Source organism: Salvelinus sp. IW2-2015, linkage group LG20, assembly GCF_002910315.2.
Source record: "Salvelinus sp. IW2-2015 linkage group LG20, ASM291031v2, whole genome shotgun sequence".
Lineage (NCBI taxonomy): Eukaryota > Metazoa > Chordata > Actinopteri > Salmoniformes > Salmonidae > Salvelinus > Salvelinus sp. IW2-2015.
In genome coordinates, this window is record NC_036860.1 from 69113209 (window position 1) to 69125948 (window position 12740).

At 43.0% G+C, this 12740-nt stretch overlaps 1 protein-coding gene across 1 annotated transcript; it reads right to left on the reverse strand.

Annotated features, from left to right (window-relative positions):
* Nucleotides 1–4426: 4426 nt before the first annotated feature.
* On the reverse strand, nt 4427–11696 carry LOC111980753 (modulator of macroautophagy TMEM150B). Its single transcript, XM_024011698.2, has 7 exons — nt 11617–11696; nt 10584–10667; nt 8735–8794; nt 7288–7354; nt 6984–7105; nt 5424–5608; nt 4427–5139 (listed from the first exon to the last, which is right to left on the reverse strand). The coding sequence occupies exons 2-7, from the start codon at nt 10646–10648 to the stop codon at nt 4943–4945; spliced, it is 696 nt and encodes a 231-aa protein (XP_023867466.1). The 5' UTR covers nt 10649–10667; nt 11617–11696; the 3' UTR covers nt 4427–4942.
* Nucleotides 11697–12740: the final 1044 nt, after the last annotated feature.

Consider the following 12740-nt stretch of genomic DNA (forward strand, 5'->3'; position numbering starts at 1 on the left):
ATCCACCATTCAGCTCTGTTGATCCTGGATCACCATGTCAGCTCTGTTGATCCTGGATCACCATTCAGCTCTGTTGATCCTGGATCACCATTCAGCCTCTGTTGGACCCTGGATCACCATTCAGCTCTGTTGATCCTGGATCACCATTCAGCTCTGTTGATCCTGGATCAACCATTCAGCTCTGTTGATCCTGATCACCATTGACTCTGTTGATCTTGGATCGTCGAGCACTCCCCTTGTGCTCTCCCCTCTCTCTGATTTATCTCAGCTGATAGATCTGACGTTTAAAGGACACTTGTGATGACCAAGATGGTGCAGATGCTACAGAGGGCAGCTCTGAGAGGCCCCACTCAGCGACGGTCTTTTAGAGGCTGGACTTTATAGGTGAGCCACACCTGCAACCAGAAGTAGGCTCACCAAAGAAGGCCAGAAAAGCCCCGAACACATTGGATGCCAAACAACACAGATTGCTGAAAGAGGTGGATGGAGAAGAAAATGGTGGTGAGAGAGGAAAGAGCCAGGCAGGATATTGTCAACCATATATGGGGGTATATCAATGTCATCTTTTTATGGGAACATGCTAGGATTTGGGGCGCTATTGGGATTCGTATGAAGAATAATACTGTAGTTATAGTATCCTATTGTAATCGTAAAGCGATACCCGGACGCTGCCGAGGATGGAGATGCCCAGAGATGAGACGACCTGCTGAAACCGGATCAACACAGGACTGATAGGGAGAGGAAAGAGAGAAAAGAGAGAGAGAGGGGTGTAGAGGAGGGTAGAGGTAGGGAGGATATTGGAATTGGAATTTGCACTGATAGTAGGTTTCTTATCAACACCATCTCATTGTACCGTAGCATAAGACCACACTATTATTCTATCTAGAGAAGTAGCTGGAGAGGAGGACCTGTCTGTTAGATACTCACACCACCCACATTCCCACAGTGCCAAAAACCGCCAAGCAGATTGGAAGCAGCGCCCAGATTATTGTTTACTTACGTCACCTGGGAAGGATGAAACGAGACAACTGAGACACCCAGATACCACTTTAGACCAATATCAATAAAAAGGACAAAGGTCCGCAACTAAGGAACTCAGGAATTCATAAAAACATCTTACCCATGACACTTCAAATGGTGACTATCCAGAAAAAGAAACACAGATGTCTGCAAGATCTTTGAGGTTTATTGACGGGACAAACCACACCGTTCTTACCAATCAGGCATGTCAGACACCTGCCTCAGAGCCTTAGACAGGAAACTGGCACCTATAACCTGGTTACGGAGTGTCCCAAGAATAGTCAAACACAAACTAAGGTTAATCATTGTATGTTGAAGTGAGTATATGCTTGGTGGTGCCACCATGTGGTAGGATTGATTAAGTGCAGTACAGCACCTCTGCACACCATCAGACACAGATTCCTGTAACAGGGAAACATTACTATGTGACAACCAACAGAGGAATGAAACACAGCATCCATCACTGCAGCAGTTCAAAACTTTGAAGACAAATTCTCCCTTCACAGAAACAAAGATGTAGGCTCTAGGTGAATAGAGTGCTGCAGACTACTTACTCCGAAGCTAATCTTGACCTGTATTTTCTGCAATGACGCTCAGGGTTGACTGGAGTGGAGCTAATCTTGACCTGTATTTTCTGCAATAACGCTCAGGGTTGACTGAGACGAAGCAAATCTTGACCTGTATTTTCTGCAATAACGCTCAGGGTTGACTGAGACGAAGGCTAATCTTGACCTGTATTTTCTGCAATAACACTCAAGGGTTGACTGAGACGAGGCAAATCTTGACCTGTATTTTCTGCAATAATGCTCAGGGTTGACTGAGACGAAGCTAATCTTGACCTGTATTTTCTGCAATAACGCTCAGGGTTGACTGAGACATCATGTAGCATGCTGTCTTTCTAATGGCAGTGTGAAACAGTCAGTCTTCACCTTCAGCTCGATAGCCTGGCTAAACGGACTGACAAAAACAGAGCCTGAAAACACTGCAGTGTTCTCCTTGGCAGGCAGTCAATCAGTCTGTGCGGCTGCAACGGCGGAGGGACTGGCTGTGTTCAGGAGAGTGCAATGTTAAAAAAAAACGTTCAGATAGAAATTGGTTATGTAGAACAGCTTATACTTATGTCACATAAGAATTGGTGTCATGCCACGTCTATAAATGTATTTCTATCTGCAACGTCATAATGGGTGTTCTGAGGGACAATGAAGGCAGACCACAGCTGACAGCCAACTCCTGCAAACAGCACTTACCTAGAGTAAATAGGACGTGGTGATTTCCCAAAGGTATTTTCTTATGTTTTTTAGAAACCCACACCCAAGGCTGCTTGTCCTAAAGGCTTGGACACATAGTGCTAATATGCCTATTTAATCATTTACCATTTACATTTAAGTCATTTAGCAGGACGCTCTTTCCAGGACGACTTACAAATTGTGATGCACCTTATGATATCCAGTGGAACAACCACTTTACAAATAGTGATCTAACTCTTTTAAGGGGGGGGGGGTTAGAAGGATTACTTATTCCTATCCTAGTATTCCTTAAAGAGGTGGGGGTTTCAGTGTCTCCGGAAGGTGGTGATTGACTCCGCTGACCTGGCGTCGTGAGGGAGTTTGTTCCACCAGTGGGTGCCAGAGCAGCGAACAGTTTTGACGGGCTGAGGGGAACTGTACTTCCTCAGAGGTAGGGAGGCGAGCAGGCCAGAGGTGGATGAACGCAGTGCCCTTGTTTGGGTGTAGGCTGATCAGAGCCTGAAGTACGGAGGTGCCGTTCCCCTCACAGCTCCGTAGGCAAGCACCATGGTCTGTAGCGGATGACGCTTCAACTGGAAGCCAGTGGAGAGAGCGCGAGGAGAAATCAGAAATGTTTCTTAATCAGAAACACTAACAATAGCACTGAAAAACCGAGATTTGGTACTATATATCAACAATATGGACCTTTGCAGTGCACATTGATTCTCTACATAATTAAACATGGAGATAAATAACAATTACACATGACACTCTCCAGATGTATTGTAATTGAATATAATCAGGGTCTCATTTGTTCCATTACCGTCCTGCTAAGCTGTGCGTACCATACATTATCACAGGAGGCTGCTGAAGGGGACGACGGTTTATAATAATGGCGTCCTCCCCTCGGAGTGTATAGAAGGGTATCAAACACATGGAAACACAAACCGTGTTTAATAATATTTCCATTATGCATTCCAGAAATGAGCCGTCCTCCTCAATTAAGGTTGCACCGGCCGCCTGCGCTTCTGATGAGACCGTTTGGTGCTCTGGGTCCTCGCGCTGAGACCTTGCTTTGGCAATAGTGAGGCTGGTTGACAAGTCGATGTGAACGGAACTCGGCGCAAAACAGGTTCAAACAGGCCAAAGAAGGACATGCCCAGAGCCCCCACTCAATCTTGACCTGTATTTTCTGCAATAACGCTCAGGGTTGACTGAGACATCATGTAGCATGCTGTCTTTCTAATGCAGTGTGAAACAGTCAGTCTTCACCTTCAGCTCGATAGCCTGGCTAAACGGACTGACAAAAACAGAGCCTGAAAACACTGCAGTGTTCTCCTTGGCAGGCAGTCAATCAGTCTGTGCGGCTGCAACGGCGGAGGACTGGCTGTGTTCAGGAGAGTGCAATGTTAAAAAAAACGTTCAGATAGAAATTGGTTATGTAGAACAGCTATACTTATGTCACATAGAATTGGGTGTCATGCCACGTCTATAAATTGTATTTCTATCTGCAACGTTCATAATGGGTAGTTCTGAGGACAATGAAGGGCAGCACAGCTGACAGCCAACTCCTGCAAACAGCACTTACCTAGAGTAAATCAGGAKGTGGTGAGTTTCCCAAAGGTATTCTTTATGTTTTTTAGAAACCCACACCCAAGGCTGCTTGTCCTAAAGGCTTGGACACATAGTGCTAATATGCCTATTTAATCAGAAACACTAACAATAGCACTGAAAACAGATTTGGTACTATATATCAACAATATGGACCTTTGCAGTGCACATTGATTGTTTAATGTTTGTAAAAAAAAATATCTGATATAACGGCTGTTTTAAAATGTTTTTAAATTCTGTTTTAAATGTGTTTGCACTGAGAAAACAAATGTCATGTTTTGTTTTTTTGATGACAGACATTGGATGGAAGGCTCGATATTCTCTGTACAGTATGTTTAAAGTAACATTTTATTTAACATCAGCAAAATTAAAAACACTTAGTTACGTAAACCCTCATCAGACACTTATGTAAACCCTCATGACTTGAAAAAGTATCCATTCCTGTATCATATCTRCTTCTACATAAATAGTGTGGATATGTTTACAGTGTTCATGTCTTGATGTGACATTTAAATCATTTCTGTTGGTACAAAAATAAAAACCAAAAGGGGAGAAAATCTTAGATCTGCTTGACTGAATAACAGTACAAGACGACAATTCGATTTGTGATACAAAAATCATTATCTGGAAGCCACGCCCCCTAATAGGCCACGCCTCATGAAAATAACCTGGATTACATAAAAAAAAAGACTGCTGGATCAACCCAATTGATGGTTAAAAAAACTACCAATGGTTAAATTAACCCATGTTTGGGCATTCCAAACAACCCAACATGTTGGGTTATTCACGCAACCCAACTAGCTGGGTCAAAATAACCTAGTGTGTGTGTGTGTCTTTAGATGTTAAGCTATGAACAGTGTATCAATGCATGATCATTGTCACGGTCTCATTTGTATTTCTATTTAACTAGGCAAGTCAGTTAAGAACAAATTCTTATTTTCAATGACGGCCTAGGAACAGTGGGTTGTTCAGGGGCAGAATGACAGATTTTTCCCCCCCTTGTCAGCTCGGGGATTCGATCTTGCAACCTTTCAGGTTACTAGTCCAACGCTCTAACCACTTGGCTACCTGCCTCATTGGCTGTACTATGAAACATCATTCATTCTGACCACTCCGTTGGTGCTCTGTGTCTTCAGACGTTGTTTCTGCACGGTGAGCTGGTGGAAGTCGATGTGACGGAACTCGGACCCAAAGAGGCCAAAAAGGACAAAGAAGGACATGACCAAGGCCCACTCGCAAATGGCCGCTCCAGATTTGTAGCCGGTATTATGAAGTATAGCCACTGGGGAGGGAAAGGCCAGTCAAGGAGCAACAACACAAGCAGATGACCTGTCAATGTCTAAACGATGCAGTTTGTATACAGTCTCATTCCCAGCTAAGTGTAGTGTACACCTCTGTTCTGCCAGTCTGGTCAGGGAATATACACTACAACCTCCATTGTTTTTGTGTCATATTTTCACCGGTATTCAAGTTGATATATTTAGCACAAACACGGTTCAGCATGCATCAACAGTGAGTAATAGATGCTTTATCTATTCCTACATGAAGTTATATCTGTAAGGATACTGGTGATGACCAGGACGGTGCAGATGCTACAGAATGTAGCTCGAAGAGGTCCAACCCAGTGACGGTCTTTAAAGGGATGGGCTTTGTAGCAGAGCCACACCTGCAGCCAGAAGTAGGCCAGGCCCACGAAGAACGCCAGGAACGCTCCCAACAAGTGGATCCCCATCACTACAGATTGCTGAAAGAGAGGGATGAAGAGAGGGAGGGAGGGATGGGAGAGAAGATGGAATGAAGGAGATATTGTCAGCAATTATCAGGGTATAACAATATGTCTACTTTTTATGTGTACATGCAAGGGGTGGAGGATATTTAAGCAATAAGGCCCGAGGAGGTGTGGTATATGGCCAATATACCACGGTTAAGGGCTGTTCTTACACACGACGCAACGCAGAGTGCCTGGACACAGCCCTTAGCCGTGATGTATTGGCATTATAACACAAACCCCCAAGGTGCCTTATTGCTATTACAGTGGCTTGCGAAAGTATTCACCCCCTTGGCATTTTTCCTATTTTGTTGCCTTACAACCTGGAATTAAAATATATTTCTTTGGGGTTTGTATCATTTGATTTACACAACATGCCTAGGCACTGTATAAACTGGTTACCAACGTAATTAGAGCAGTAAAAATAAATGTTTTTTTCGTACCTGTGGAATACGGTCTGATATACCATGGCTGTCAGCCAATCAGCATTCAGGGCTCGAACCACCCAGTTTATTACATTTAACATTTAAGTCATTTAGCAGACGCTCTTATCCAGAGCGACTTACAAATTGGTGCATTCACCTTATGATATCCAGTGGAACAAACCACTTTACAATAGTGATCTAACTCTTCTTAAGGGGGGGGGGGGTTAGAAGGATTACTTTATCCTATCCTAAGTATTCCTTAAAGAGGTGGGGTTTCAGGTGTCTCCGGAAGGTGGTGATTGACTCCGTGCACCTTGGCTCGTGAGGGAGTTTGTTCCAACCATTGGGGTGCCAGAGCCAGCGAACAGTTTTGACTGGGCGGAGGAACTGTACTTTCTCCAGAGTTAGGGAGGCGAGCAGGCCAGAGGTGGATGAACGCAGTGCCCCTTGTTTGGGATGGTAGGGCCTGATCAGAGCCTGAAGGTACGGAGGTGCCGTTCCCCTCACAGCTCCGTAGGCAAGCACCATGGTCTTGTAGCGGATGCGAGCTTCAACTGGAAGCCAGTGGAGAGAGCGGAGGAGCGGGGTGACGTGAGAGAACTTGGGAAGGTTGAACACCAGACGGGCTGCGGGTGTCTCTGGATGAGTTGTAGGGGTTTAATGGCACATGGCAGGCAGCCCAGCCAACAGCGAGTTGCAGTAATCCAGACGGGAGATGACAAGTGCCTGGCGATTAGGACCTGCGGCTTCCTTGTGAGGCAGGGTCTACTCTGCGAATGTTGTAGAGCATGAACCTACAGGAAGCGGTCACCGCCTTGATGTTATAATAGGACTTGTTCACAATAATAGGGAGATATATAATAGTATTGCGATAACTGCCCTCATCACATAGATTTAACATGAAGTAGAGATTCTAAACGATACCTGCGAAGTTTCCGAATGAGGGAGATGCCCACACAGGAGATGAAGCCCAGTACGATACTGGCGATGTTCACCTTGCTGTTCTGACCATAGTCCCTGACTCTCTGAAACCGGATCACCACAACCCACAGGCTGACACAGAGAGAGAAGGGGGTATTAAGTAAGAGTGTGTGTGTGTGTGTGTGTGTGTGTGTGTGTGTGTGTGTGTGTGTGTGTGTGTGTGTGTTGTGTGTGTGTGTGTGTGTGTGTGTGTGTGTGTGTGTGTGTGTGTGTGTGTGGTCGTGTGTGCTGTGTGTGTATCTATGTTCACCTTACCCAAGACAGCACAGACGTTGCAGATCTGAGCAAAGATGCAGCTCTGAGGATTATAGGTGCCACATTCACTATGGAACACAAATATTCACATTTCAATTCTCTACGATTAGAAACACAACATCAGACGTAACAGCCTCATAATGTGTATTGGTTATTGTAACAATACAAACCTTATTGTTTCCCTTCTCATACTTTATGTAAAAAATGTGTCTTAGTTTAGGATGATTTGAAGCAACAAAAAAAAACATGTTTTTTTTTTTATAGTGTAACTCAATGAAGTTGCTTATACATGATTTGGACATGAAGGGCAAAAAGGCTAATATAAGTACCATTGACATGCAGACAGGTAAACACAACCAAAGCATGGATTGCTGTCATACCTTGTCCATAGAAAACCAATGTCATTTTGTAATTTGGGTGAACTTTAATGCTCCATGCTAGCTATGCATGCCGCCACGGGTCCAAATAGATGCCAAATATTACCACTGCACCATTGAGCACGTCCTGACGGGTTGCATCTGGGCCTGGGACTGTGTATGTCTGTGCATGTGTGCTACGGTGTGGAGAATCAGATCAGGTGGTCAGTCCAGTGCAAGTGTTCAGCAGTCTGATGGCTTGTGGATAGAAACTGTCTCTGAGCCTGTTGGTATCAGACCTCATGCTCCGATACCGTCTTCCGGCCACGACCGCAAGGCCCTCCAGTGGGTGGTGAAGATGACCCTGTACATCACTGAGACCGTGCTCCCACCTATCCAGGACATCTACTCAAAACGGTTTCTGTGGAAGGCCGTAGCATCATCAAGGACCCCACACACGAGCTGTTCAATCCCTTACCGTCGGGAAGACGGTATCAGAGCATGAGATCTGATACCAACAGGGTCAGAGACAGTTTAAATCCACTTCAATCAGTATAGATGAAGGTGAGGAGACAGGTTAAAGATGGATTTTTAAGCTTTGAGACATGGATTGTGTATGTGTGCCAATGGGCAAGACAAAAGATTTAAGTGCCTTTGAAAGGGGTATGGTAGTACGTGCCAGGCTCACCAATTTGAGTGTTTCATGAACTGCAAGGAATGCTGGGTTTTTCACGCTCAACAGTTTCCTGTGTATCAAGAATGGTCCACCACCCAAAAGATATCCAGCCAACTTGACATTGTAGAGTCCATGTCCCAACAAATTGAGGCTGTTCTGTGTATGCTAAAATGTTTATTTTATTAATGTACTTTTTATTATTTGATTTATATTTTATCATTTCTTATTGTTGTTACGTTGTCGAGAAGGAACCTGCAAGTATGTTTTTAATTGGACGATGTATACAATGCATATCCGGTACATACGACTAAATGCAATTTGAATGTTATCACTTTTCATTTTGATCCATGCCATTGGGAATATTTAAGGAGTACTGTGAGACATTGACTTGATTGAAAGACCAGTGTGACTCTTACCTGATGTAAGGGAATCTATCTGTGATGTTAACAGTCTCATTCGATACAGCGATACCAAACCTGGCAAGAACAAGAACTGTAGTTAGTATTTTAATGCCTTCGGAAAGTATTCAGACCCCTTGACTTTTTCCACATTTTGGTAGGTTACAGCCTTATTCTAAAATGTATTAAATCGTTTTTTTTCATCATCAATCTACACAGAATACCCCAAAATGACAAAGCAAAAACAGGATTTTTTTGTTGTTGTTGTTGCTAATTTCAACAACAAAAATACAGAAATATCACATTTACATAAGTATTCAGACCCTTTACTCAGTACTTAGATGAAGCACCTTTGGCAGTGATTACAGCCACAAGTCTTCTTTGGTTTGACACTATAAGCTTGGCACACCTGTATTTAGGGAGTTTATCCCATTCTTCTATGCAGATCATCTCAAGCTCTGTCAGGTTGGATAGGTAGCGTCACTGCACAGCTATTTTCAGGTCTCTCCAGAGATATTTGATTGGGTTCAAGTCCGGGCTCTGGCTGGGCCACTCAAGGACATTCAGAGACTTGCCCCTAAACCACTCCTGCGTTGTCTTGGCTGTGTGCTTAGGGTCGTTGTCCTATTAGAAGGTGAACCTTTGCCCCAGTCTGAGGTCCTGAGCGCTCCGGAGCAGGTTTTCATCAAGAATCTCTCTGTACTTTGCTCCGTTCATCTTTCCCTCGATCCTGACTAGTCTCCCAGTCCCTGCCGCTGGAAAACATCCACACAGCATGATGTTGCCACCACCATGGTTCACCGTAGGAATGGTGCTAGGTTTCCTCCAGAAGTGACATTTGGCATGCAGGCCAAAGACTTTAATCTTGTTTCTCATGGTCAGAGTCTTTAGGTGCCTTTTGGCAAACTCCAAGCGGGCTGTCATGTGCCTTTTACTGATGAATGGCTTCCGTCTGGCCACTCTACCATAAAGGCCTGATTGGTGGAGTGCTGCAGAGATGGTTGTCCTTCTGGAAGGTTCTCCCATCTCCACATAGGAACTAGAGATCTGTCAGAGTGACCATTGGGTTCTTGGTCAACTCGCTGACCAAGGCCCTTCTCCCCCGATTGCTCAGTTTGCCCAGCTCTATGCAGAGTCTTGGAGGTTCCAAACGTCTTCCATTTAAGAATGATGGAGGCAACTGTGTTCTAGGGGACCTTCAATGCTGCAGACATTTTTTGGTACCCTTCCCCAGATCTGTTCCTCAACACAATCCTGTTCCGGAACTCTATGGACAATTCCTTCGACCTCATGGCTTGGTTTTTGCTCTGACATGCACTGTCAACTGTGGGACCTCATATAGACAGGTGTGTGCCTTTCCAAATCATGTCCAATCAATTGAATTTACCACAGGTGGCCTCCAATCAAGTTGTAGAAACATCAAGGATGATCAATGGAAACAGGATGCACCTGAGCTCAATTTCAAGTCTCTGAATAGTTATGTAAATAAGGTATTTCMGMGGGGGGGGGGGGGGTTCTTTGTCATTATGGGGTATAATGTGTAGATTGCTGATGATTTTAGTATAAAAAAAATCTATTTTAGAACAAGGCTGTAACATAACAAAATGTGGAAAAAGTCAAGGGGTCTGAATACTTTCCGAAGGCACCATACCAAACCCTGTGGAGGGTGACAGAGGCAATCATTTGATGTTTGTTTTGTTTCTTGCACTCAGAGCACAAGTGTTCTGTGTTTGTTACTAAGTAAGCATGAACATTTTCCTCATCATCGCCATATCATTGTAGCATAAGAGACCACAGTATTATTCTGTCTATCGCTAATAACGAAGTGGCTGAAGAGAGCACACGTGGACGTCAGATAAATACTTACACCACCCATATGCCCACAGTGCCAAACACCGCCAAGCAGATCGGAAGCAGTGCCCAGAGCCACATAATGGTACACGAAGGTCACCTGGGAAAGACACAATTACTCCTTTGTAGTTTATTTGAATGCCATGTAGTATCCTGACCTGAGTTTAAATACATGTGTATTTAATTATTTTTTATTTAAATACTTATTTTCTATGTATTTTAGTATTTTCAAATAATGTGGTCAAATCAACTATTTGAATCTATTGTCAAATCATTTCATATACAAAGCAAATTCATTATTTTAAATACTCCTAGGACCTGGGTTCAAATGCACTGGAGTATTTAGTTGTATTTGAGTATTTTCAAATACATGCCAATACTTTCCAAGTATACTTCCAAATACATTCCCAATATTCAACTTCTTGTATTTTCAAATATCTTAATTAGAAATGGATGTGAACGTTATTGAAATAGTAATTGAACCCAGGTCCGGTAACATTAGTATCGGTTGATTATCTGTTCATGCACATCTTACAGGATCAAAGCTGATGAGGTGAAAAGGACATTTTGAAGCTATAGGCTACCCACTTGAGAAATCACTGAGTGATAGGAAGAAAATGTTAAAAGACTGTTAAAACCTCATCAAATGACACCCAGAAAAATTGTTACTGAAAAGGAAATTGAGAGGAAAGTAAGATACAGAAAGAGCAATTTGTATTTTTTTTATTCAACTTGGCAAGTCAGTTAGGAACAAATTCTTATTTGCCTTGTTCAGGGGCAGAACGACAGATTCTGGGGATTCTCTCTAGCAACCTTTCGGTTACTGGCTCAATGCTCTTAACCACTAGGCTACCGCAATAACGACAAAGACACAATTTACACAAATAAAGATACATTGACAAGTTTCACTTTACAAGTTAATGTTACATGCACAAGTACAGTGAAATACCTTTCCTGCAAGCTCTATGACAAGATGTCATAGTAACATACAAGAGAAGAATATTTAAGCCAGAGAAAGAGAAGTTTAGTAAAAAGTGGTTTAAACTCACAGAGGTTTTCTTGTATGTACAGTTGGGAGGGAAAGCTAACACAAGCTCTTGATTTTTTCACATCTAACTCAATTCGAAATGCCTCTCCCCCTTGGCCTTCACTGTCAAATATACCGTAATAACACCAGTAGAAAGTTATTTCTCACTCGCTTTTCCAGAGAGAAGTATGGTACAAGTATTACGTTGGGTCAGGGCTAGATTAAGAAATATGCCCCGGGGTTTAGATATTTTTAATTATTTTATTGGTGATAATGAAGATTGGTACGAGGATGACAGTATTGAGGTGTGAAGATGTGACCCGATAGTGATTTTGACCATGACAGTGTTTTAATTAATTCAAATAAAGTTGCCACGAATCACCATGAATAAAAAGGGAAGGACATAGCTCGTTTGAGCATCGGATCATGCCCAAGTGAGTGGAACTGGGGAATTTGGGTTTAGACACGTACGCGAGTTTCCTTGGTAATACAGGGATGTTTTCTGTTCATGTGTGTTGTGTATATCTGTAGATAAATAAAAAAATAAAAAATAAACATCGTGCAGGATACGGCAAAGGTGCCCGAGGAAAAGCTCCGGGCCTGTCTACCGTATCTGACTTGACACTTCTCCCTCCCTGTACCATCAACACTCCCTCCACTACCACTGCATTTCTGAACTGCCTCAACCTCCTGTCAGCAGTGGAACACCATCACTTGCCACTGCCAGAACCCTAAATGTATTATTTTTTAAAGCGTATCTGAAATTCTCTTTGTAATGAAAAGCGCTATATACAATAATCCTATTATTTTTTAAATTGTGTAACTATTCTACTTAGAATAATCATTTTTTAAAGTACATTTTGGAAGGGGTTTGCTATGCAAGACATTACGGTAACAGCGTGGCCAACATTTTTTTTTATTTACAACTACTTGCTTGCCAGTAACATACTGTACCAGCTGTGGGCTTCCTCTGCACACCTCGTTCTCGCACACTCACACGTTCCCCTTTTCTTTCCATTTCAGGTACCTATTTTCTAAATATTAACTCTGTCATACATAATTCATATTGTACATCCACAAACATAGTGAAACCAAAGTATATCAAACACAGGACTTAATATAGTCTTCTTTCTCTCCAGACTGAAA

Excerpts from the sequence above, each read along its gene's own strand:
- LOC111980753 (XM_024011698.2), bottom strand. The coding sequence starts at position 10,648 with ATGTGGCTCTGGGCACTGCTTCCGATCTGCTTGGCGGTGTTTGGCACT. Across the intron at positions 7,355-8,734 it reads GATAGATTCCCTTACATCAG|TGAATGTGGCACCTATAATC; the intron begins GTAAGAGTCACA and ends TGTGTTCCATAG. Across the intron at positions 5,609-6,983 it reads GGCATCTCCCTCATTCGGAA|CTTTCAGCAATCTGTAGTGA; the intron begins ACTTCGCAGGTA and ends CTTCATCCCTCT.